Source organism: Vipera ursinii (genome assembly GCF_947247035.1).
Source record: "Vipera ursinii genome assembly, chromosome: 11".
Classification (NCBI taxonomy): Eukaryota; Metazoa; Chordata; class Lepidosauria; order Squamata; family Viperidae; genus Vipera; species Vipera ursinii.
Window position 1 is genome coordinate 1,753,407 of NC_139524.1, and position 26,448 is coordinate 1,779,854.

General features: G+C 43.3%; 1 protein-coding gene across 14 annotated transcripts in view; it reads left to right on the forward strand.

The window, feature by feature from the left end:
- Window positions 1-26,448, forward strand: part of MAP2K5 (mitogen-activated protein kinase kinase 5) — a 166,816-nt gene that overhangs the window by 10,094 nt on the left and 130,274 nt on the right. For 11 of the 14 annotated variants that reach the window (XR_014493556.1, XR_014493558.1, XR_014493559.1 and 8 more), the window contains exons 3-8: window positions 1,233-1,300; window positions 8,326-8,395; window positions 15,099-15,139; window positions 15,957-16,024; window positions 19,014-19,061; window positions 24,314-24,385. Coding sequence is in view for 8 of the 14 variants with exons in the window: in XM_083371584.1 (XP_083227710.1) it covers window positions 1,233-1,300; window positions 8,326-8,395; window positions 15,099-15,139; window positions 15,957-16,024; window positions 19,014-19,061; window positions 24,314-24,385 (367 nt within the window). In the remaining 6 variants the exon portion in view is untranslated. Of the gene's footprint in view, window positions 1-1,232; window positions 1,301-8,325; window positions 8,396-15,098; window positions 15,140-15,956; window positions 16,025-19,013; window positions 19,063-24,313; window positions 24,386-26,448 lie in introns of all 14 variants that reach the window. The other 3 variants (XR_014493557.1, XM_083371581.1, XM_083371583.1) reach the window with 1 other exon arrangement.

Here is a 26,448-nt window from a genome sequence, read left to right on the forward strand (position 1 = left end):
CTGAGAATTTCCAAAGTTGTGTAGCTTTTAGAGCTAATCTTCTGTAATGAGGTGCTCTCTCAATGGCATTTATTTGTGAGCTTTGCAAATTGTGGCCTTTTACTACAAAATACTCCTTCCAGGTATTTGTTTTAAATCCCTCCTATTATCTTGATTATTCTGGTTTTTTATTAGCTTTTTTCATTTAGAGTCAGATTGTGTTTAGAATTTTCGTAGCAGTTACTATTCTAATGACTTCTACTGGAGATACAAGAATTATATTTGTTGATGAAGTGAGAAGCCTGGTGCTCCTCGGGGGGGGGGGATGGAGATAGTAAGTCACTTAGTCTGCCCCTAGGAGATGGTCTCCTTGCCGTGGTGGCGCTGGTGCTGGTGTCTCTGTGCCACCCTCTGTGTTGGTAGAGGTTAGAGAGCAACATAGACTCTCAGGAAATCAGCTACGTTTCGATAGTGCAGGAGGCTCTTTGCCCAGGGCAAAGGGGAGTTGTGGCCTGAACTTACTTTGTTTGTTTGTCACATTTAGAAACTGCCCGTCTCTCTCGTAGGGTGATTCTGGGCAAGTAAAACTATAAGAGCTATATATAAATATTACAGTAGGCAGTTAAAAAGCATAAAATAATTAAAAATTATTTTAAGCAAAGGAAGGGCTCCAGAGTGCCCATGGCTGCCTGCTCCTCTGTGGGCCCCAAGTGAGGTGGCAGAGCCAGATCTTCAGGCTAGGAACCTGGACCGGGAGAGTAGGGGCCCGCCTGGCCCCTGGGAGGACAGGCTTCCCCCGGGGGGAGGGGGCAGCGGCAGGGGAGGTTCTCTTCTTGGACCTGCCAGTCAAAATTGATACCTCCCCTGCCTGGCCCACGGGACAAGCCAATGCAACGGGACAAAGACAGTTCCACAGGTAATCAGTCCCAGGCCGTGTAGGGCTTTAAAGGTGATAACCAACGCTTTGGCACCCAGTTGTGAAGCCCCTTCCCATTATATCATCAGATGATTTCTGGCCCCAGAATTGAGTCCATGGAGAGGATCTGAAGCCCCGGTAGACCCATTTGCATGCTTTGTTCTCTCTCTCATCTGCCCAGCTAGTCACCCTGACTTGAAATTAAGACAAAACCAGTGTGTGTTGCTATCCTTCGGCCCTCAGTTTTCACATTTTAAAAGTTCCTCCACGTCTCTCTAATATGTGATCTTCTTTTAAACCCAGTAAATTTTAATACGCAGACTTTTATTTTATGCAGATGAAGATGAGGATGGCGATCGAATTACTGTTCGCAGCGATGAAGAAATGAAAGCTATGTTGTCCTATGTAGGTATATGTTCAATAAAGTGGATTAACTCAGGGCTTTTCAACCAGTGGTACGGGTACCACCCGTGGTACATTGGCACCTGGCAGGTGGTACGCGACCATCCTAGAAAAGTGGTAGCGGGGGAGGGGAATGAGCTGAACTGGTGGCAGCACTGCACAAGCCTGAGCGAGAGATGGCTGGAGCTGCAGGGCTGTCAGGGCTCAGTGGAAGTGCCAGGATCAGTGCCACTTTCCAGCTGATCGGCAGTTCTTTGGGGCTGTCAGGGCTCAGCAGAAGCACCAGGATCAGCACCAGGCTCCAGCTGGAGCTCGGCGATCATCCTGGAGCTTCTGAGCCCAGAAGAAGCACCGATCAGCTGGAATGTTGCAGCATCTCCAGGGTCTTGTGATTTACATTTAGATGCTTGGCAACTGATTCATATTTATGATGGTCACAGTGTCCTAGGGTCATGTGACCCAAACCTGCTGCAACCACCCAGCAGACGGGGGGATAAAAACCAAACACCCTCCCACCCCACCCCTGCTACAAATCCTCAACAGAAATGCTCACAACAATGAAAACCTCGGACAGGAGGAAGAGCGTCGCCGGGTGGGCAGGTGTCTTGCTCGGCTGTGGCTTGGGGGGCACTTTTTTCAGTGCCATTGTAACTTTGAACAGTCACTAAGCGAACTGTTGTAAGTTGAGGACTACCTGTACTTCATCACTGTTTTCCTTTTTTTGGGGGGGGTCAAGTTTTTGACACCTTGCTAGGCGACTGGTGGTACTCGGATGTTGCCATAAGCTAAAAATGGTACAATGGGTGAAAAGGTTGAAAAGCCTTGGATTAACTTGTTTACAGACTGCTGGCCAGCATCACTCAAAAGGTGGAGTTGAGTGAGGAAAATCTAGGACAGCTCACCAGAGCCAACTCACCTCAGGACGTCGGACCCCGGGACAGCCCCCCGTGGGACAAGGGTTACACTAATGTCAAGAAATGGTGGAATTGCATCATTGAAGAAAGGATGCCGAAGGAGGGACAGAATGAAATAGGAATGACACAAAATTAAATATTTTTTAAAATATTTTTAAAATAATTAAATAGAATTGTTGAATTTCCCGCAGTGAGTTGGCCATGGCAAGTTGTCCCCTTCCAGACTGAGACAGCCGCAGGAGCGTGCAGCCAGAGAGACTGGGCAGAATCCTGGAGTGTCCCAGTTTGCTGTTGCTTCTCCACTTCAGACCCTCCCGTAGAACATCACACTTAGTGATAGCAGCAGATTAGAATTTGTTTTGTTGTTGTTGTGTATTGTGTATGTTGTGTATAAATGGGACGCGGTGGCTCAGTGGGTTAGGATGCTGAGCTTGTCAATCAGAAGGTCGGCAGTTTGGTGGGTCGAATCCCGAGTGCCGCGTAACAGAGTGCCTGTTACTCGTCCCAGCTTCTGCCAACCTAGCAGTTCGAAAGCACGTAAAAATGCAAGTAGAAAAATAGGGACCACTCCGGTGGGAAGGTAACAGCGTTCCGTGCGCTTTTGGCGTCTAGTCATGCCGGCCACATGACCACGGAGACGTCCTCGGACAAGCGCTGGCTCTTCGGCTTTGAAACGGAGATGAGCACCGGCCCCTAGAGTTGGAAACGACTAGCACGCATGTGCGGGGGAACCTTTAACCTTTACCTTACTATTTTTGTTTTGATATTTTTATCATCTTGGTTGAACAAGTTGGGGCTGGGATTTTGTACGAAATGTTGAAGTATTCTTTTTGTTGGAAAACCAGTGAATAATATACTTACAGATCTTGTTGTGAACATTAAGAATAACATATCCCAAAGACTTTTGCATTAGATATAGTGCAGGCTAAATGGACTATCAATTTCTTCTATTTTTTTATGCATTACTTAAAGTAACGGCTCATTAAAAATGAACCCTTCAGCTCTTTAAAAAAAATTTAAAACAAAATCTGCTTTCATCTGGATCCCTTTCACCCCTTCTCTCAGAAGAGTTATATTTTAGCTGCAGGCCAGGCATGCTGAGAAGATTTTAAAGTGCGTTGTCTTTTAATAATGACAGTAAAAATAGGAAGGCTGCAGTGCTTATGTATATCTTTATAAACGGCCTGCCCTTTACGCTTTATAAATAGGTACGCATTTAGATATTCTCGTTTCTTTTCAATTATAGGTAGACTTGACTTGCAACCTAATTGAGCCCGGAATTACAGTCATAGGTCGAGTCAGTTATAAAGCAGGTCACCATGTGACTGACCTGATTTTATGACATTTTTGTGGCAGTCATTAAGTGATCAACATGGTTGTTAAGCAAAGCTATTGTTTGCAACGGGCACTTTTTTGCCTGAAACTAGAAAGAAATGCCAGTTTCTGGCAAAACCCATCATAAATTGTGGTTGTGTGATCTTGGAAGACTGAACAGCCTTAAATGTGGACGGGTTGCTGAGCACCTAAAATACAGTCATGTGACCAATGGGGCTGGATGCCAGATCTTCAAATCCATCTCATATGTACATTTGTGGGGAGGGGTCCATTGTAACTGAACATTCACTAAGCAATCGGTCATTAAGTGAGGACTCCCTTAAAGCAGAGCGATAGGAGTCTCCTCTTTGGGTCCTTCTGAATTGAGGTATGGATCGACCGGACCCTTTCACTGCACCTTGCAGCCCAGCATCTTGCACAAGAGGTGTCCGCACACACAGCTTCAGTGCCACAAGGCTCCCTTGTTTCAGTAGAGCAGCGGCCCCCAACCTGTTTGGCGTCATTTGACCATTTCCATGGAGGACAGTTTTTCCACGGAGCTGGGGGGAGGGGTTTCGGTTTCACTCGCTCGCCTACCACTCACCTCCAGCTGTGTGGCTCGGCTCATCACAGGCCCCAGACTGGTACTGGGAATTGGAGACCCCTGTAGTAAAAGACATCTCCCAAGGAAACTTTCCACAGATACAAATACAGTAGGAAAATTTGGCAAACCAAAACTCTCAGTGCCCTGGGTTCAATCCCAGCTCCACCCAGATCTCTCCTTTTTGTGCACCCCCTGGACTGTATACTTCTTTTGGCAAGATACTGTTGAGCAGAGCTTCCCAACCTGGGCAACTTTTAAGATTTGTGAACTTCAACTCCCAAGATTCCCCAGCCAACATAGCTGGTTGGAGAATCCTGGGAGTTGAAGTCTACAAATCTTAAAGTTCCTTAGGTTGGGAAATGCTACTATTGAGACAGAGGGAGTAATTTTGAGGGTGGCGTGGGAATTTGCCCTTCAGATGGATGCTTTTTTCATTTGAGCAGCCCCATTTAAACAAGCCCATTTTACCAGTGGAAGGGATGTGTTGGAATGCCACCCAATGTAACTTCGATGTTACAATTAATCCTAGCTGGCATGCAAAACTCTGTTCACTTTAATGGATTTGGAGGGGGCTCAGAAGCCTGAAGAATTGGCCCCACCGAGCGTCTGAGACAGTGCCAGCTGATATTGTCTCTGGTGTTTCCCAAACGGCTACACAGCCGAAAGAGAAAAAGTCCTTTCAAATCCTTTTTGATCTAGATTTATTGTTGGTCTTCTCTGCCTCTTGCCTTCTTATTCCGGCCTAAACAGGTATACAGGTAGTCTTGACTTACGATCACAATGGAGCCCAAAATTTCTCTTGCTAAGTTAAATATTTGTTAAGTGAATTTTGCCCCATTTTAAGACCTTTCTTGCCATAGTTGTTAAGTGAATCACTGCAGTTGTTAACTTAGTAACATGGTTGTTAAGTGAATCTGGCTTCCCCATTAACCTTGCTTATCAGAAGGTCTCAAAAGATGATCGCACAACCCTGGGGACTCTGCAACTGTCATAAATATGAGCCTGTTGCCAAGCACCCAAATTTTGACCACATGATCCTGGAGGTGCTGCAACGGTTGTAAGTGTGAAAAATAGTCATAGGTCACTTTTTTCAGTGCCGTTGTAACTTTGAACAGTCACTAAATGAATTGTAAGTTGAGGACTGCCTGTATTTTGGGGATTGATTTCAGACAACCGATACCTGGGTCTTTCTTGCCGCAGTGTGGTAGTTTTATTGTATAACACTTACTATAACCATTTTATAATATTTGAAAATGTTTAAATGTTTACAAAAAAAGAAATATATCCAGAATGATGCATAATCAGAAATAAAGTCTTCACTTTTATGAGATGAAATGTCAGAAGTGTTTTGAAATGTATCTTTATAATTGTTTAATGTCCCACAACAGCAAGATAAAGTTGTTTCTCAGTGTCAATGTGTAGAGAGCTGCATGGATAGGATCTGCAAGAGAATATTTTCATTTGTGAGATACACTTTACAGTTTGGCGTCTCTGCACCGCCTCTGCATTTCTGAGGTCTTCATGTTTTTCTTTAGGAGCTCTTCAAAGCATCCAACTGACCATTGTTGGAAAAATATTTAATTAATGAGGATATTTAATTTATTCAGTTTTAATTGGTATCAGGTTTTTTCTCAGTTTTGCTTTAGAACTACAGGTTGTCCTTGACTTACAATCAGCTGCTTAGTGACCGTTCAAACTTATGACAGGCCCTCCAAAAGGTACTTGAAGCATGGATTTGTCACATGATTTGCAGTTTGGGCACTTGGCCACTGGCTCACATTAACAGCCATTTGCAGTGTCTTGTGGTCACATGACCACAACTCGCGATATTTTTCCCCCAAAAATCTTTTGATTTCTGGCAATAACATTCATTGCAGTCAAAGGGTTTGCTTAACAACCGCTGCATTCACTTAGCGACTGCTGCAAAAGATGTAACTCATGATCTCCTGCTTTCTAGCATGGTGCCTTAAGCACTAGACCACAAACTGGCCCTCAGTTCTCCAAAAGATCAGTTGCAGATGGCATGAAACCAGAATGCATTTTCAGAAGCTGTAATCTGAAATAGACATATATCGTTTCTTAAGAGTTTTCAGACCTGAATGAAATAATTCCTAGAATGCTGCTGTGTTATCATTGATGCAAATTACTATAAAGATGAAATTGAAAGTCAGTTTTTAATTGAAAAATGAACAATAGGTTGTCATTCTTGAATCCCTCTGTCATCGGCGATCGTTCTTTTCACTGAAACGTCATCTCCCTTGAGTTACTTCTAGACTTTCCCATCAGCACCGTGACTGAACACTTAACTGGGGGAGGTGGACACTGGGATTTATTAATTGCACGTTTTATTTATAGGAAAATAATCCAAAAGGCTCCCTGGCCTTTCTCTTTGTTAATTAAAAAAGAGCCATTAAGTGACACCAGAGCTAGTCTACAGTTGTTGTCTTCTATGGGTAAAGAAAGGCAGTAATTTTTTTGACAGCCACTGATTGGAAAGTTGCTTGCAGCCATCTGGAAGCAAAGGGGACACGTTTTGGATCAATAACTGGCAAATTTTCCATTAAAAAGAATACCTGAAGAGTGTTCCAAATAGCCTCTGGCATCTTAACTTTCCATGGCAACCCCAAGTGCTGAGATGTGGAGGACAAATCATTTTTGGACCATTTTTCCAGATTACTTGTTAACAGTTATTGCTGTCCCAGAAGGTTGACAGCTGACATGATTGATATTTCATTTACTTGTCATCTCCGTTTGAGTAATGGAGAAGGCCATTCTTTTTTATTATTATTATTTTTAAAGAAACAAAGAGCAAAATCTACTCAGCGCTTCTCTGGAGTCAATCCCAAGAAAATGAGTCAGAGTCGTATAAGAATCTGCTTCTGCAGCTGAAACTCGGCTTTGGAGCATGGCTTTGATGTCGTGTTTTCAACTCTTTGCAGTTTCCTTTTGTGCCTCCGGGCTGATGCTAGAGCAGAAGACAAGCAGAGCCCTGCAGACAGGTACAGGGGACCCAACTGGGTCAAACCACAGCTTCTCGCCTTATTTAGAAGGAAGGATTGTCTTGCAAGACCAAGCTGAAAGTTCATTTAGTTCTGCATTCTGTTGTCATTAGATCAGGGATGTCCAACCGTAGCAACTTTAAGATTTGTGGACTTCAACTACTAGAATTCTCCAGCCAGCCATGTTAAACTTTAACAACAATTAATAAGGTCACAGATATTCCATTGAGAAGTTTTGCAACCAGCTGGGCTTCATCTCTAGGGTCAGTTCAAAAGGTCTGCAGTACAGTCTTCCAGTAAATTACTAGAATTCCACAATATTTTCTAGCAGGATGTTCCAATCTGTCTCAAGAATCTGTCTTTCACCGCTAAGTATCAGTGAGGTTCTCCATGGGTGACCTAGAACTATGGCCTATTTTGTGGTATCATAATTGTATTGGTTTAAAATTAATATCCCATCATAGTGATTTGAGATTCACATCTTCACCCATGCTAACATATTATGAAAGGAACATGCACGACGTGCAGCTTCTGGAAATATCCAGTCTATTTCTCCTTCTGAAATCCTGACTTACGGTAGACTTTCAGAAGGAACTGCTGTTGATTCTTTAAGCATGGCCAAAGGTCAAAGATTGTAGGATCTGCATTCCTAAATTTCTGCTGGGATATGGAAGGATTTATCTAAAGGGCACATCACCCTACGACTGATGGTATGAATCTAATTTTGGTGCTCTTTATTGAGTGGAAAGCTTTTGTTTCTGTAACCAAAGTCCATCAGCGTAACTCAGAACAAATATCTCCCTGCCTTGGACTGGGCAGAGGGAAGCCAGATACCTGGGAGTGTTTGGATTGGAGGAACTGCAGGCTGCTAACGCCTGGCTGAGCAAAGATATTTGACAGCTGCAGCAACCACGGAAGAGAACTACCCGGAGCCCAGAGTTTGCTATTTGGGGGCCAAGTCGCCATATCGGTAACTCTTTTGAAGGCAGATAAACCCAGAGGAAGGGAAGTGAACGTTGTGATATATTGTGTGCATGCCAACCTGCGAGGGAGGTCTGAGAATGTTCAACAGCAGATAGATGTTTAACAGCCACTTTTTCAAGCATATGATTGGTTGCCTCTAATATAACTATTCTGGAATTGGTGAATTGAACAAAATACACAAACTTGCTTGCCATTCTTATCTATTTTTTTCAGTATTACACAACTGTAATGGAGCAGCAGGGAAATGGACAGCTGATTGTGCCCCTGCAGATCTACCCAAGAGGTAATTTTGCATGGCTTCTAACACCTACCAATGCTCCTTCAGGTCTTCTATTTTCTAGAGGTTCAAAGACAGATAATTCTACAGCGTGGTCTTAAGTTCGGGTTGAGAAATCTATTCTTTGAGTGTAGCTGCAGTTGTTTTTCCAAAGCAAACCAGGATAACAGAAATTATAGTTTACACTGCACAACTATGGAAGTTTAAAAGTTCAGTGTGGCTGTATGTACAGGCCTCCTCCAAGCCACAAATAAGTTTCCAAACTGTAGTCGGTGTGTGCGTGTGTGTATGTTTGCGATCCACTATTGCAAAAATGGAAATATTGTAAAACTTGAAGATACCATTTTTCCACACATACGTGTGCATATGTAACTTATGTAACTTTCTCCATGCACTTAGATATTTTTTTCAGAAGCATAATTTTTGATGATTGAAATTAAATGCAAGTAGATTTCCATGCAATAAATCAATGGAAATACCTCAAAACTAACCTATTCCCCTGCATAAATAATCATGCCGCAAGCTTTCCAATTAAAACATTATTGACTTTTCATTACTTATAACTCTCCATTTTGAATTGGGCAATTAACCGACAGGTTTCCTAGCAAAGCTGATCAGGGTTAGAAAGAGGGCAGCAGTTTGAAGATGGAATTCTCCTTTGTGAAAAAGGATGCATTTAGAACAGAAAGAAGTCAACTTCCCTCTTTCCCTCTTGCATACAAACCTTTCTTGCTCACGTGTACATATAATACTGATTCCTTCGTACATCAGAGCTGCTGACAACTTCCCCCACTTCCCTCTTTCCTCAGACTGCCCCAATCTTTTTCTTAAACCCAGATTTGGACGGATTACTAAGGCGGTCGAGTCAAACGCTCTGGACCCTCTAGAAGTCCAAACTTCCCCAGTAAAGTACAGGTTACCTTTTGCCCCTTTTTTGCGGGGGGAACCCCTCCTACTGCTCTCCCTGTTAAAAAGGTTTTTGAGAAAAGTATGTTAGGATCTGCCTTCCTATAAGATGAACCTTCTACTTGATGTCTTGCCTTAAAGAATAAATTTCAGCCATTATGGACCGAAGTATTTTTTTTAAAATCCCATTTATATCCCGCCCTTCTCCGAAGACTCAGGGCGGCTTACAATTTAAGCACAAACCAATGTGCTTAGCAGTAGCCTTCATTCTATGTATATGCTTTCGCGCCCCCCCCCCAAGCAGCATTATTACAAAGTCAGCTTATTGCCCCCAACAATCTGGGTCCTCATTTTACCTACCATGTCCCCTCTTCACTTCTCTCCCTATGGACACTTCCCTTAGTCTCTGAACTCCCAGGCCCTTGGTCATTCTCTCTGCTCTTCTAGGAACCAGACCAGTTTTCCCCTGAACGGAATCTGACACTATTACTTTCCATCCCAACGGTGCTTTTTCAAGAGGCAACTGGACTTTCTTTGTTTTTCCTTGAAGACATTTCACTTCTTATCCAAGAAGCTTCTTCAGTTGTAACTGAATGGTGGAGAATGGGAGGCTTTATATTCCTTGCAGTCATCTGGTCGTTAGTCCTCTTTGTGAGAGTCATTCAGGCCTCTTGGAGGTCTATCTGTGCTCTTGGATGAGAAGTGAAAGGTCTTCAGGGAAGAACCAAGAAAGTCCAGTGGCCTTTTGAAAAAGCACCTTTGGGGTGACTGAGAATCTCCATAGACATATTACTTTCCATGCCTTGGGACTCAAATTACAGTTTACCTTCCTGCCATCCTTATCCCTCTGCTGACTCTGCCTCACCTTGCAGCCAACTGCACCTTCAAGATCTTTTTCACCTTTGCTATTGTTAATCCAAATATTCCCAACCTACATCTTGATGTTCAATTTATGTTTCTTAAGCAAAGTTTGCATTTATCTTTATTTCTGCCTTTTAGGGTATTAGATGTTTGATTGATTGACTGACTTTATATTCAGCCCACCTCACTGTCGAGCGACCGGGAGGCTTACAACATCATAAAAACTGAAATATAAAACATTAAAACATAGAAAGTTAAGGCTATCCCACCCAGTTTTGTGATACCTATAAACAGATGAGAAACATCCTTCCCATTCTTCACCCAAACTATTAATGAAGTTGTTGAAGAGTAGAAGGTGTTGCAGTGCTCTACTCAATGCCATCTCCAGTTGCAGGGGGAACCGTGGATAAGGATGGTTTTCAAGCCAGCTACATGTCTAGCCAATTGTCCTGCCATATTTAATCGGTTTGCTAATCGGCATACTATGGGGTACTTTGCCAAATGCTTTGCTGGAGACAAGATACTATATCCATCGCATTCCCACAATCTGCTCAAAAAGTTGCCAGTTTGGCCTAATCACTTGACCATTGCAGCATCCTCTTGGTCACATGATCAAAATTCAGATACTTGGCAACTGGCTTGTATTTAATTTATTTATTTATTTTATTTAGTTATATTTATATACCGCCCTATTCCCTGAGGATTCAGGGCGGTTTACAGGGAATTAAAAATCCAAAATACAAAAATTAAGAACCAAATTAAAAAAATATTAAATTGACCCTGTACTCAATTAAAAAAAACCCCAAATTAAAAATTTCTCCTCAGTCTGGGCCCGAGAGCTCGAAGAGCCAGGTCTTCAGGCCCCGGCGGAATGATCGGAGGTCGGGGGCAGTTCTCAGCTCCACCGGCAGCTGGTTCCAGAGGGCAGGCGCTCCCACTGAGAAGGCCCTATCCCTGGGTGTCACCCGCCGGCAATCTCTTACCGGCGGGACCCTGAGCAGACCCTCCCTGTGGGAGCGCACTGGGCGAAGGGCGTTTGATGCCGGCAGCAGGTGTTCCCTCAGATATCCCGGACCCAGGCCATGTAGGGCTTTATAGGTGATAACCAGCACCTTGAATTTCACCCGGAGGGCAACCGGAAGCCAATGCAGCTCACGGAGTAGAGGTGTTACATGGGAGTATCGGGAAACCCCCATTACAACTCGCGCGGCCGCATTCTGCACCAGTTGAAGCCTCCGAGTGGTCTTCAAGGGCAGCCCCATGTAGAGAGCGTTACAGTAGTCCAGACGGGAGGTCACAAGCGCGTGAGTAACTGTGCGTAGGGCGTCTCGGTCCAGATAGGGACGCAACTGGCGCACCAGGCGAACCTGAGCAAAAGCCCCCCTGGTCAGGGCTCCTATATGGTCTTCGAAATTGAGCCGTGAATCCAGGAGGACGCCCAAGTTGCGAGCCCTATCAACGGGGGGTAACACCTCACCCCCCATCATTAAGGATGGAATAACTTGGTTAACCCGAGATGCCGATATGCACAGCCACTCAGTCTTGGCGGGATTGAGACGAAGCCTGTTTCTCCCCATCCAGACCTGAACCGCCTCCAGGCACCGGGACATCACGGAGAGGGCATCACTGGGTTGGTTCGGGGTGGAAAGAAAAAGTTGGGTATCATCAGCGTACTGATGATACCCCACCCCAAAACCATGAATGATCTCGCCCAGCGGCCTCATATAGATGTTGAACAGGAGAGGCGAGAGAACCGACCCCTGAGGAACTCCACAAATGAGAGACCTCGGGGCGGATCTCTGCCCTCCTGTCAACACCGACTGCGAGCGGCCCTGGAGGTAGGAGGAGAACCACCGTAGAACGGTGCCTCCCACTCCCAACCCCCTGACGGTTGCAGTTGTGATTCACCTTTTGCAACCTTCTGACAAGCAAAGTCAATGGGGAAGCCAGATTCACTCAACAACCATGTTAACTAAGTTAACTGCAGAGATTCACTTAACAACTGTGGCAAGAAACGTCGCAAAATGGGGCAAAACTCACTTAACAACTGTCTGTCTTAGCAATAGAAATTTTGGGCTTAATTGTGATCAAGGACTAGCAATAATAATCTCATTTTAAGGCTATGCTTTCACTAACCAACACACAAGGGAAGGAAAGACACAGCTCCAATTGGCACGGGATCCAATGCACGGGATAGATCGGGGAAGGGCTTTCATGCGTGTAAATGCGTTAGAGGACGTGTGGCACAGAAAGGAAGATATTCTGGCTTGGCACAAACATCTGAACAGAAAAGGATTCCAAAGGTTTGGGGGTCACCATCGCTAGTGTGTGCCAACCAGCAGATCTTCACAGCAACATTAGTGGGGGTACAGCCCAGTGAAAGTGGGTGATCAAATAACAACAGATCCCACCTCCCCCACATTCTGTCTCCGCCCACCCCATGTGTCCTTAGACTTAAGTTTTGGTTTTAATTTATTCTTCTTTTAATGTAGGTGTATTTTTATGTCTGTAAGCTGCCCAGAATTACCTTATGGCAAGATGGGCAGCCGATAAATTTTATATATAAGTAAATAAATAAACATTTGCAGGGATTATTGAGGCAAAGCTAAATATATGTGAGCAGTTGCACAGATCAATGTTCCTCAGCCACTTCACGATGTGTGGATGCCAACAGGCAAGGCTGGCTGGGAAATTCTGAGAGTTGAAGTCTGCACATTTAAAAGACGCCAAGGTTGAGAAACACTGCCATAGATGAATCTGATCTTTCACATAATTTGATCCTAATTAAAACAACTGATTGCTCTAATTTTTAGTTTTACTTAATTTAGAAATTACATTTCAAAAAAGCCAGCTCATTTTGAAATTTTTGGAACTTTGTAGCTTCAATTTGTGGCTTAATTCTATAAGTAATTACGTTTTAGCCACTATAGGTCCCCTTTTATTCATACACTCAAAGAAATAAACAGCCACAGCATTTCTGCCACCTTTGCCCCAAAATTAAGGGAGACCCTGCAGATTTTGCATACTAAAAAGCAGAGACATCACCCTACCAACAAAAGTGCGTATAGTCAAGGCCATAGTTTTCCCAGTTGCAATGTATGGCTCTGAAAGTTGGACCATAAGAAAGGCTGAGCACCAAAGAATTGAGGCCTTTGAACTATGGTGCTGGAGAAGACTCCTGCGAGTCCCTTGGACTGCAAGGCGATCAAACCTGTGAGTCCTAGAGGAGATCAACCCTGACTGCTCTTTAGAAGGCCAGATCCTGAAGTTGAAACTCAAATACTTTGGCCACCTAATGAGAAGGAAGGACTCACTGGAGGAGAGCCTAATGCTGGGAAAGGTTGAGGGCAAGAGAAGAAGGGGACAACAGAATGAGGTGGCTGGATGGAGTCACTGAAGCAGTAGGCGTGAGCTTAAATGGACTCCAGAAGATGGTAGAGGACAGGAAGGCCTGGTGGAACTTTGTCCATGGGGTCATGATGGGTTGGACACAATTTTGCAACTAACAACAACAAGTGCAGATTTTACTCCGCTAGTCATTACTGACTACAGGAACGGTGCTCATCTCTTGTTTCAAGGGCTGTTGAGCCAGCACTGCCCAAAGGCCTTTCCATGGTCATGTGGCCAGCATGATGTTACAGACTGCTGTTACCTTTCCACGGAAGTGTTAATATTTATCTATTTGCATTTGCTTGTTTTTGAACTGCTAGGTTGGCAGGAGCTGGGATGAGGATGGGAGCTCACCCTATCCCATGGAGTTTGGGTCTCGAACCTTTCGAGCTGACAAGCCCAGAGTCTTAACCCCTGAGCCATTGCACCGCCTCCTTGCCCCAAATTAGAAATACCTTGTTTTTATTTTTTTCCATTGGATGATATTCCTATATTTCATTCCTTCTGTCCACATATTAGCAACCCAGCATCTCTTACTTAAGGATATGCTAGCAATGTTTAATGTAGTTTAAATTGCACGAGGCCTGTCCTAACTGCTGTGTTTAATAACTATCATCTGTGTCCTCTTGACTAATAAATAGCTCTGTTTCCTACTGTCATAACCATGGGTGAAATGCATGTATTTCAGAAGAAGGGGGAGAGAAAGGGGGGGAAATCAAATCCATCCTTTCCCAGACAATCAATCAAAATTGACAGGCCCTTTAACATACTATTTGTAGGGCGCTGTAGTTTTAAATGGGAACTGTCGGTAACATACAGCTCCAAGCCTTTGTGGCTTTAACATTTGCCAGAGCACTGCATCGGGTTGGAAAGGGGCAGCGAAATTCCAGGGGCGCTAAGGAAATGTAATTCTTCCTTTTGCTCCAGATCATCTTTGAAGCCTGTGAGAACAGCCTGACAATAGATCTGTGCACATAGCTAGGAAGAGCATCTTAATTTGTATTGTATTTGATCCTGATGTCCTCCGTGCTGCTTTTAATGTCCAGCTTCTCTTTTCCCACATGAAAAGCAGAGAAGACTGTGTGGCAACACAGAATGCAGGCCATTGTTCTTTGGGGTGCCGAGCACATGGCTGTCCTATATTCACACGACCAGCCTCCAGCTGATGTGTTAACCTGCCCACCCCCATACAGTGTCACTAAAAAACATGTGAAGATGAAATGGTGTAAAAAGAAGGGGGCAAAAGAAACACATAGGCGCGCGCACACATACATAGTGCAGTTACTGAAAGCTGGAGCAGGAGATTCTCTTTATGGCTTTCATTTTAATATCTTTTAAGATGTAAATCATTTGAAGCTCTGATTTGTTTGTTTAAGAAAATGTGCTCCTACAGGTCCAGAGATCACATTTTAGAGTCCTGGGAGATGCCTTTTGACCATTTCTCTCCGCTATTTTTTTGTATCGCTCTCATTACAAAAAGAAAAGATTTCATTTTGAACAAATTCGTAAATGGTGCTGATGTATTCTACAATTTAGTCAATTACTGTTTCAGCTTGCAAGCCTCCTGGGAAAAGGAACATACATGGCCTGAAGGTAGGAATTTCAATAATTGTTTCCGTAAACGTAGATAGATTTGCAATGCTGTGTTCCACTTATTGAAATGTCAGATAAAACTGTACTTCCTCAGCCTTGACAAGCAGATTTTTTTTTACAAACTGCAGCAGAGGACAGATCCTTCCTGGGTGTGAGCTCAGCTGGTCTACCTTGTGTCTTGAAAGGCACTGTTTTCTTCCTGGGTTTTGTGAATCCGTTTCTTAGATCAGCCTTGAAGATGCGGGGGCAGTAGCTTGTCCTGCTCTCCCCTTGCAGAAGATCTGCAGGACCATCCCAACTACCCCTAAACAAAGACAAAAGATGGCATGAATTGAGATGTCTATCTGCCTAAGAGTAGCTTTAAGATTGGGGTTACCTTTCCTTCGATCGACCCTTACATGGGCAGTGTAATTGCCGATAATGTGTTGAATTAGGAATTCCATACGGCCCGCAGGATATGCCTCCATCTTTTCAGAGACATTAGAGAGAGGTAATTGATACATTTGTGCAAAAAGGTGATGGGCTGCGGAGGGAAGGAAGAGATGTATTTAATAGAGACGGAATGAAAGCCGTATTGTGTGCCAGCTCCTGATTGCTTTACCTAACCAAGCATTTCAAATGCAGAGTGAATAAAAGAACATGATTCCTCAATAACACAATGTGGTAAGCTACATACAGGCTGGATTTCTACCATCGCCAACTAGCTAATTAACCTTCCTAGTGAAATAGGAAATTCATGGCAAATTACAGGTTAATTAGAACCACATCCTCTGAATAAAAAGTATGGATAAAGATTCTTTTTTTCCCCTCCCCGCAGGTAAATACGCGAGCAGGGTCTGCTAACAACAACAGTGTGGCCATCACAGACTCCCTTCCAAGCCATAGGTAAGAGTCGGGGTGGGGGGAGGGGAGATTGAGGCACAGCCCCAGAAGTGATTTTTGCATGGTAATTAACAGAAACAAATGGGGGAAAGGTGGGAGTACTTGGTGGGGATTTAGTTGAGTAGTTTTCAGCAAGGTTTTTGGTGAATCCAGCACTATAACCTTGCCTGTTAGTCAACCTACTTTGGTATGGATTTCTTTACATGCCTTAAGAAAATTTTGCATGCACTGCAGTGTACATCTCTCTGTCACTCATTGTGCATACGGTGTTGCATTATCGGAGAATTTCTCCAAGTGTGATTGAGCCAGGCCGCTTGTATTGGGTTGCAACCTGAGTTATCAGGCACCCAGGTGTACATGCGCAACATGGAAGGTTCTCAAATGTTGGTCCAGTTATAGATTCAGCAGGGAAATCTAAGCAGGTTTGGTCTACTGGTGAAGGTGCCAGGCTAGAATCCAGGAGTCTTTGAGTTCTGATTCCGCCTGCGGCAGGGAAGCCAGCTGGGTGACTCTGGGCCAGTCACCAAAAGCGATGAGTTCTAGTCCCACCTTAGGTATGAAAGCTGGCTGAGTGACTTCTCTCTCTCAGCCCAAGCCATCTCACAGGGTTGTTGCTGTGGAGAAAATAGGAGGAGGAAGGAATAGCGATATATCTGCTGCCATAAATAATAAAGGCAAGAGATATATAAATGCTATTGTAAATAAGTAACCGACTTTCTGTCTCAGTTTAAGGCCTGTAAAATGGGAACACTAGGGAGTTTCAAGTAACACAGGATAAAAATTATAAGTGCTGTGTAGACCTTCCTGAATTATCATAAGAACGTTCCTTCTTGGAATATTATTTGTTAATGCAGACTTTGCTTCAAATCTGAGCTAACTACTCATACCTGTTTTTTGCGCTCAGTTCCTTGCTTGAAAATGACGCATGATGGTTCTCCTAGTAGAAGGGAAGGACAAGAGGTGGGCTGAATTTGGCAGATGAAAGCAGGGCCTTTCGCCGAGGGAAAGGAAAGGAGCAGTTAGAGTCAGGAAGGAAGAAATGGAGCAGCAACCCTGGCAAAGAGAGGGGCAGGGCTTCTTTGGGGCGTTTTGCCAAGAAGGAGAAAAGCTTTGCCCCTAAGCAGAGCCGGAATGGTCTCTGGCATTAAGAAGGGTTTCGTACAGTTGCTCCTTCTCTGTGACCTAGGAGGATTTCTCGTGTTGTTGCTGAACACCACTGTGACCTGCAGTGAAGTACAAATGTGGAGTTCGGTATTTTAAAAAACCCTCTACAGTTTATCATGAAGTAGAGTCAGAATAATTTTCACATTGTACTTTCAGTGCAAAGATTGCATTGTCTGTCATTATGTCTAAACTCAGTTTGTAGGGCAAATTTCCCATCCTTGCTTTATGGTCATTTACTTCTTCAGCCACACTCACTTGGAGCTGATTCTGCAAGTGCCCTCCAACAATGGCTTGAGTTGATGCTGTCATCTAATGGGGCAATTAATTGTCTTTCATTTCCAAAAGCCATCTGCATAAGGAATGGCTGTTTTGAAGTCATTGACAGCCTGCCTCTGTTTCATGTTCACAAAACAGCTAGTTGCAAGAGATGACAAGATCAGCGTACATTTCATTTGGCAAAGTACTTTTTCTTTAAAGTATTCTAGTAGAGAGGAGGCTTATTAAAGAACAAAGAAATTTCTTTTATTTCACTCAGGATCGATGATCAAGACACTTCGGCCTGTCAAGAACATAATCGTTCTTTTTAAAGGCTCTTTTTTCAGATGTAGTTTTCGGTGGCAGCAGTAAGAAATGGTTGTTAGTATTTAACTTTTATGGGCACAGCAGAAAATTTCCTTCTACGTATTTGGATAAAATTAGTAGGGAGTACACAAAAGCACCCCCTTGCATTCATGCACCACAACACTTGATCAAGATATGGTCCATGCAGTGGAACTCCTGCTGGATCGTGCTATGGGAGAGCTTTTCTCCCAGGTCCTCCTGAAGAAGCCAGTTCAGCTAAACTGGGCTGAAGCTGACACGTCAGGCTCACCCTCTCAATGAATAGCAAATGGCAGCTATTCACGGGTTATGGCCACAAAGGCAGGGATCGAGATCATGTGGAGTTTTAGTACTGTTTTATAATGCCTTGGTAAAACTGCACTTGGAATATTGTATCCAGTTTTGGTCGCCATGAGATAAAAAAAATATGTTGAGACTCTAGAAAGAGGTGGAGAGAAGAACAACAAAGTTGATTAGGGGAAGTTGGAAGCTAAAACGTAGGAGGAACGGTTGCAGGAATTGGGCATGTCTAGTCTAGCAAAAAGAAGGACTGGGGTGAAAGAAAGGCTAGCGGTGTTCCAAAGAACACAGCCACAAGGAAGGGGGGGGGGTCAATCAATTCTCCTAAGCACCAAAAGGCAAGACAAGAAACAATGAATGGAAATTAAGGAGAGAAGCAATTTATGACTAAGGAGAAATTTACTAACAGTGAGAACAATTAACCATTGGAACAGCTTGCCTCCAGAGGTTACGGGTGCTCCGTCACTGGAGGCTTTTAAAAAGAGACTGGGCAGCCATTTGTCTGAAAAAGTACAGGGTCTTCTGCTTGAGCAGGGGTTGGACTAGAAGACCTCCAAGGTCCCTTCCGATTCTGTTATTCTACATGAGGACCTCTACCTTTGAACTGTCTGCAACATCAGCAGGTTCTTTTTGGTTTTCTTGGTAAACCATTAACCTCCCCAAGGAAATTCATTTGTCACTATCAGAATTTTAAGAAGATTATAAATTAAACAAAATGTGTGTGCTTTACATACTTAATTCTAATTATATCAGTGCGTAGTTTACACACTTCTAATCGTAGGCAAATGTTCCAATTAGCCATGAGATGCTCTTTAGCAAAGGACAAGTTGTAGTTCCGCTCTATAAAGTGCAGATGGACAATGACTTAAGAAACCTTCCTTTTTCTTATTTCTTTCTCTTTTTACCTTTGTTCTGCCCAATGCTGCAGTTTGAAGAAGTCCTCTGCTGAGCTGAAGAAAATATTAGCAAATGGCCAGGTAGGTATATTGGTGTGGGGCTGGCTGCAGGTGCGATAGATGCCTGGCTGAATTCAGACATGCCTTGTGTGCTCAAATCACCCGAGAGATGTTTACTGCTCACTTACTGGTAATGTGTTCTTTTAATAAAGTAGAGGCGAAGGCAGGCAAAGAGCTTGCGTGGTGGAGGAGCCCCTGTCCAGATTGATTTGGATTGGCACGCCAATTTACTTCCCCTTTTTCAAAATGCACTAATCAGATTTAGCTCCAAATAGATTGAAGCGCCTTTCACACCCGCCACTCAGTTGCCTCAATTTAGGGGAGAAAACGTAATCAATTTTGAATAGCAAAACAGGGTTTCTGCTTTGCTAGCTGTTTGCACCGCCCAGGAGTGAATAGGGAAGGGGTCGTGGGAGGGGAGCATCCCTTGCAGAAGAGGAACATCGTAAAAACTGCTCCCACGTCTGCAGGGAATGTGAGGGGCGAGAGAAGAGCCTCCCTTCCCGGCCACTTTGGTTCAAACAGGAAGTCCCAAAGTCGCAGCATCGTGGCTTTAAATATACCCCATGAAATAGAAACACTTCAAGGCTGTGGGATTCTTCACTAGCCACATAAATAAGTTTTAATGTTTGTCATGGTGAAACCCTTTGATAGCCTTGGAGGCAGCCCCTGTCCACGCCGATCAAGCCTGCCTATTAGACGCTATTGACTGAGACATCTGTGTCACTGCAAATAAAAGGCTCTTATTGATTTTCTTAACTGCTGTTCACTTCCCTTCCGAGTTTCGAAGGCTGAAATCTTAATTATCTCAGATGCGTATTCAATGCCTTCACACAGTGACCTCCCCAAGCCTGCTTGGCATTTCATGAATCAAGTAGTGGTAGTTGAGCATGTCAAGAAGACAAAAGCTGGTCTTCACGCGTGTCCTTCAGCAGATCACCCGTAAGGTTGCTCTCTTAATAGATGAGGAGGGTCTTGCCTGCCTTGCTCCACTGCAGGCTTACTTATTTGCGGTCAGAAGCGTTTAAATAAAACTTAAGAATATGGATTTTGGCTCTTCTTTTTTAAGCATAGTCTTACCTGAAAGATAGACACAGAATATGTTTAAACCCTTTGTGCTGCTGCTTTTTTTTTGTTTCCTGCATTTTATTTAATCTTCAACAGCTGCTTGTCTGTAATAAAGGTAATATTTCAAAGGTAGAGAAGGGAATGAACTATTATTAGACCTTTTTTGAAAGCCTCATCTTGAAAAATGATAGGTTTTCAGTATCCTTAAGTGAGGTAAGGAGGTTTTTAGATAGGAAGGAAAATGCTTTTTGGAGGAGGGTTTGGCATGCCGATTATGACTGAATTGTACTGAAGATTTACGTAAGATGGGAGATTGATTTAGTTTTCAAATTGTGTAGGGCTTCAAGTCACATTCTTTTTGTGTTACTGAATGCTTGGCCTAAAAAAACAAACAAACAGCTGGCTTTTTAATTTAAAAAATGCATTAAGTATAGGTAGTCCTTGACTTATGACTACAATTTAGCCCAAAATTTCTGTTGCTAAGTAAGACATTTCCTAAGTGAGTTTTGCCCCATTTTACAACCTTTCTTGCCACAGATGTTAAGTGAATCACTACTGTTAAGTGACTCTGGCTCCCCCTGTTGACTTTGCTTGTTGGAAGGTCGCAAAAGGGGATCACGTGACCCCAGGATAAGGCCACAGTCATAAATAGGAGTCAGTTGCCAAGTGATCACATGCCCATGGGAATGCTACAAGGGTCGTAAGTGTGAAACACAAGTCATAAGTCCCTTTTTCATTGCTGTTGTAACTTCGAACAGTCACTAAGCGAGCTGTTGTAGGTCGAGGACTCTCTGTAGCCACTCCGAAAGCCTTCCGGGGTGTGTTTCTGAGGCTCCCAGTCATTTGGGTGAATGGTGATCCCTAAGGATCTCTGGGAACCCCCAGGCTGGAGCCCAGATTGGGAAGGCAGGCCGCCCTCTGGCAGAAGAAGCGCTGGAGGGACCCCCGTGTTCTTGTCCAAGGAGCCCCCGGGAGCAGAGGTCCGGCTGAAAGCAGAAGGCCGAGAGGTACTGGGCTCCACACCTGCCCCGTCCCCATTGAGAGGATCTGTGTATCTGCTACCAGGAATGAACTTGGCTTTGAATATTGAGGGATGGAGGCATCTGGACCTAATCCAGGCTGGTCCTATCTTGCTCCACTAACATAGGAGGGCCAGTAGAGGAGAGGGTAAAATTGTGAGGTGCCCTAAGAGCAGTGTTTCTCCGCCATGCTGATTTTCAGATGGGTGGACTCCCAGAATTCCCCGGCCAGCCATGCTGGGAGTTGAAGTCCACCCACCTGAAAATTGCCAAGGTAGAGAAACATTGTCTACGAGAGAGCAGTTTCCTGCCTTCTGCTCTGAAGCATTAATGAAGACTTTAGTTGCCCGAAAGCCTCCACTTAGGTTTAATAAGGAATTCATATCAATCATTAACAGAAAGGGGACATGATTCTTCAAGATAATCAAATATTGACAGGCTAGAAATAGCTTTCTGCCGAGGTTCATTGACATAGGTTATGCGGTATACATATTTATTTCTTTTCTGTCACTCAGAGAAAATGCCGCCAATTGATTGAGCATTGACGTAGTGTCAACAGTTCATAAGAAACATTGAACTGGCTCATGTTTTCCGATTAGTTCCTGCTCCATGAAGTGGGATTTACTAAATCTCTTCAATTGTCTGTTCATGGACCGTGGCTGCTTTCTGAAGCCATTAGGACTTTGATTGGTTCAGGTGAGGGAGCCCGTACAGGGCGAGGCTCCTGCCGTAGCCGGATATATCAAATAAGGATTAATTGAGCATTTTTTCTAATGATTTACAAGAGATGCCTGCTGATTCTTTCCAAGACAGCAGATATAAACAAAGACTATTTTATTTGCTGATCCATAATTGGATACTATTTCACTTTTGGTTCATTCTGTTAATATCAGCGGCCGATCAAGATTGCATAAGAAAAAATAATGTACTGGTGCTTGCTGCAAAGTTGGTAGTTATTAGGATTTGATTGATGCCTTCAGATTCTCAAACAGAATAAATAAATTGCTAGGAATCCTTGACATTTCTCGCTGGGTTTATGAAGTTTTCTTATTTATTTAGTGTAGCTTTAATCTGCCTTTCAGGCAATTATAATATCTCAAAATGGCTCTAAACAATTAAGAAAAGAGAGAGAAGCTTTATTCCCAAGTTCACAGTCTCGGATTTCAAACATACAGAGCTCCAGTGCTTTGCTGAGATATGGGAGCTTTCTACTTCTGGTGACCGTCAAACCTGGCCATGGTCAGCTTGAAGATGCGTTCACTTCAGAGCTGGATCGGCACATCCCAGAATTGAGCCAGGACACATCTTGAGTAGGATAATCTAGACTAGAGACTATCGTTCCATTGCTTTCTCTGCCACTAGTTTCTGTCAGTACCATTCACTCTGTCTTTCCATATTATTATTTCCTTGCCTTGAAGCATGCTTCCTTGCACAATGTGCTCATTCTGCTTTTTCTTCTTTAAACCTTTCACATTTCTTTTTGAGCAGCACATTAACTCCATTCAGTCACAACTTTCACCTTTATCCTTCCCCTCATTCCATTCTTTCTTTGCTTATTTGTTTTTTAGTTTGATCTTTGTTCTTTACCAGTGCTTCCCAACCTTGGCAACTTTTAAGACATGTGGCTTCAACTCCCAGAATTCCCCAACCAACTGTGCTACACAATCAGATCTTATCAACCAACTTTTCTTAACGGCTGCTCGCTCTCCTACGCAGTCCGTGTGGATTCAGCCTCGTTCATTCTCCACTGCCTCTCGGTTTATGCAGATACATTTCAAGTATCTCATTCCCACTGTACTTAACTTCATGTTTTCCGAAATTCTCACTTCCATATAATAAAGACAGCAGAAATGTGGTCTCATTTTTGCTTCTTTCGATGCTCAATTCACTTCCTCACCACTGACTACATAATTTACTACCTTTCCATTAGCATTGACATAAACCAAAATGTTCTCCATCCATTTCCTCCTTTTTAATAAGCAATCTACATTGCTAAATCAATTCGTGTACTTTTTTTAGTTTTGGGTGGTTTGTTAAATAAATATTTTGTAAAATGTGTTAGTGATGATGGTGGAGCTGTTGGTCTTTACTTCTTGGCCTGTTTTCATGAAAGGAGAAAAATCTTTTAACAAACAACCCCCATTGTATGAACATTTGTTTTGATTCATGAGTGTCCATTATCTATTAACTAATTTCCATACAGTAAGTTCACTACAACAAACTAAATATGCCAAATAAATGGCTATTTTTGTGGCATTGCACATCTAACAATCACAGATTGCCCAAGTTTTAGACCTGAAATTTTTTTCCCCCTGGATATACAATCATTGCATTGAAGGCATTTTAAGATAGGCCTTTAAGGCAGCCTTTCAGTAGATTATTTTTATCATTGTTCTGGCATGTGAATTATTTCTCACATATTTCTACAGCAGCCTTTTTTTACTCAGGAAAATTCATAGAGGAGAATTTTGTTTTTTATGAAGTGGCTTTACTCCTTTATATTCACCTGAGACCTGATTGCCAAATTGGCCCGTTATCACCTTCTCCACATAATTCAAGGTGTTAATTTTGACCTTCGGGTTCTTGTAATTGGGCTGGTGGCTGATCTGTCGGGCTTTGCATGCGGGAAAGGCAGGTGGCTGCGCAACAAGCGTGCCTGGGAACTGCAAATGGAGCACTTGCCCGCAAAGTGGGTGGCCTGTGCCACTTGGGTCAGCCCTCTGCCCTTCCTAGCCACTCGAACAGGCTGTTCTTGTGGCTCTTCTCTGGCTTTCGAGCAGGTGTCAGGAAGTCCTCGGTGGCTGCCTGCAGGTCGGTGCCTGGGTGGAGGGCCTGTCCAGCCCCCTCCTGGCCCCCCAGGCCTTGGCCACGCTCTGAGCTCCAGTGCCTTCTGCTCCCTCCAGGTCGGTGCCCGGCTCCTCTTGAGCTATGTTATCATTCCATTTTGACACCTTTTATCAAACTTTAATGAAATGACCCAGGCAAACAAATTGTCATTAAACTTTCCATCACTTTGTCCCCTGGTATTGTCTTTTATAAATTGGACAGCAAATGTTGTATTGATCTCCTCGTTCTTGCAGCTGAACTTGAAATGACCCAGACAGCGGGTTGTTTATGGCCGAGAGTGGCTTCTCCTTGACACTTGCATCCCCAGCCTGACATCTCTTTTGTTTTTCTTTCTTCCTGGTGGAGATGAATGAACAAGACATACGGTATCGAGACATCCTTGGCCACGGCAACGGAGGCACTGTTTATAAGTGAGTCCCTCTTCCCCTTCCCCCTTCATTCCAACTTTGGGGAAAAGAAAAGGCAGAGACATTCTTCTTTCTCCAAAATTATGTCACGAGGGGGCTGGCCTTTTTTCCCCTCTGTGAAATGCTGATGATCTTTAATGCTTGCTGGAGCTGCCTCCATAACTAAATTATGTCTAGAAAAGTAGTTTTTCATTCACCATTTTGGTTCAGAGTATCTGAATCTTAAATAAATCTTAGTGAAGGATAAAAAAAAGTTGCCATTGTGGATTAAAATTGCTGTTTCCAAATTGATAAACTTTATTTGAAATGAAGAAGATGAAATACCCTTTTTCTAGGATGTTTGTTGCGATGATCAATATTTTCAGAAGGTAAAAGTACTTTCTAAATGACAATCCATCTGTGGATTACTTTGCCAAAAATAATTGTAATGGCTATTAGCAAAGATTATGTGCAAATGTGGGGAATAATTCTATATCTGATGCCAGAAAAAGACAATGCTGTTTTGACACACCACAATTTGTGCTTAAGAGTGCATGCCAACACGATAGTGTAATTGTAGCTTTTCTCTTGGTTTTTATTGGTAGACGGATTGTTGAGATAGACGAATAATTGGTTTAGTCCAACATGGCCTTATTAGGCACCCTGCCCTCATGCGGTGGATCGCTTGGGCTCCTTTCAGCCATATAGCACTGACGCTTATTAACTCTAAGCCATTTCTGTTTTGTGGACGTTACACAAGCTTTGCAAACATCCTCCTTTAAGTTTCCAGATGTTCCTTCAAGAGCAGCCCCAGATGAAGCACATTAGAGTAGTCTAATTGACATTAGAAAGCATAGAAAACCCTTGTTAGGCTGATTGACTCATGAAGACTCACAGGTGATATATGAACCCTAATGTGCAAATATGCTGCCTGCCCTGTGGAAGCTAGGAACCGTGCAGGATCAAAGAACATTCACAATCTGCAAACCTTCTTCAAGCTGAGGTAGAATCCCGATATCTGATCCTGATTTCTCATTGATCAAGAAACAGCCCCTTTGTCTTGTCCAGATTTAATTTCAGCTTGTTCACCTTCGTCTGGGCCATTAGCAAAGCCAGGCAACGTTCCGCTGTATTGACAGCTTCCTTGGAATTAGATGACAAAGAGTAATTGTGGTGGATCTGCATGAGCTTCCTTTGCCATTATGGGAATTGCAACAGCCTTTCGAGAATCCTGCCATTTATGCAAGTAAATTAATATCCTGGGAAGTTTGTTCATAATGAAGTTGTTATGGATTATCTGATTCAGCTTTGGCAATGGAATGTAAGATGCTGCCTTTCTTCCGATTAGATGCTAAAAGTGGTTGAGAAACTTCATGTAACTGCACACTTGTTCTTTTCGTGAGCTGTCTCATTCCAACAGGACATTTCTCCGGTTAGTCACTAAGGATCCGGATTTCCAGTTTTTCAATTGAAACTGCTAGGTCTACTCCCTCCGAAGGCATTTGCCCTCTTGTCCTTGGCTTGACCGTCACAATGCAAATCCTCAATGGCAGGTGGGAGAAACTTTCCGGAGAGGAAAGAGAGGAATTAGGGGCATGAACACAGATCCTTAGAAGATTGCAGTAGGATGTGGAACATATGTACAGCAGTGGCCTCATAACTGGATAAAGTAAAATTCCCTCAAAAAATTCCCTTAGGGGAATGGTGATCAAGATTTCATCCAGAGACAGATGGTTTCAGCACACAAGACACTTTTTAAGGTTGTGTCATTTTCTTTTTATCTGTTGAAATTCTCAGTCATCCAGGTCATGGTTGTCCCAAGGGTGCTTTTTCAAAAGGCAACTGGACTTACTTTGTTTTTCCTTGAAGAAAAACTGAACTGAAGAAACTTCTTGGATGAGAAGCAAGGAAAAACAAAGAAAGTTCAGTTGTTTTTTTTAAAAAAGCAGCTTTGGGTCATTTTCTTTTCTTTTATAATTTGAGAAAAAACACTTTCATTGGCTTATGTTGGCCATCACAATTTTCATGAAATTATCCAGTTTTTGTACGCCTCCACTGGCATGGCAACCTCCAGCTGGTACAAATTG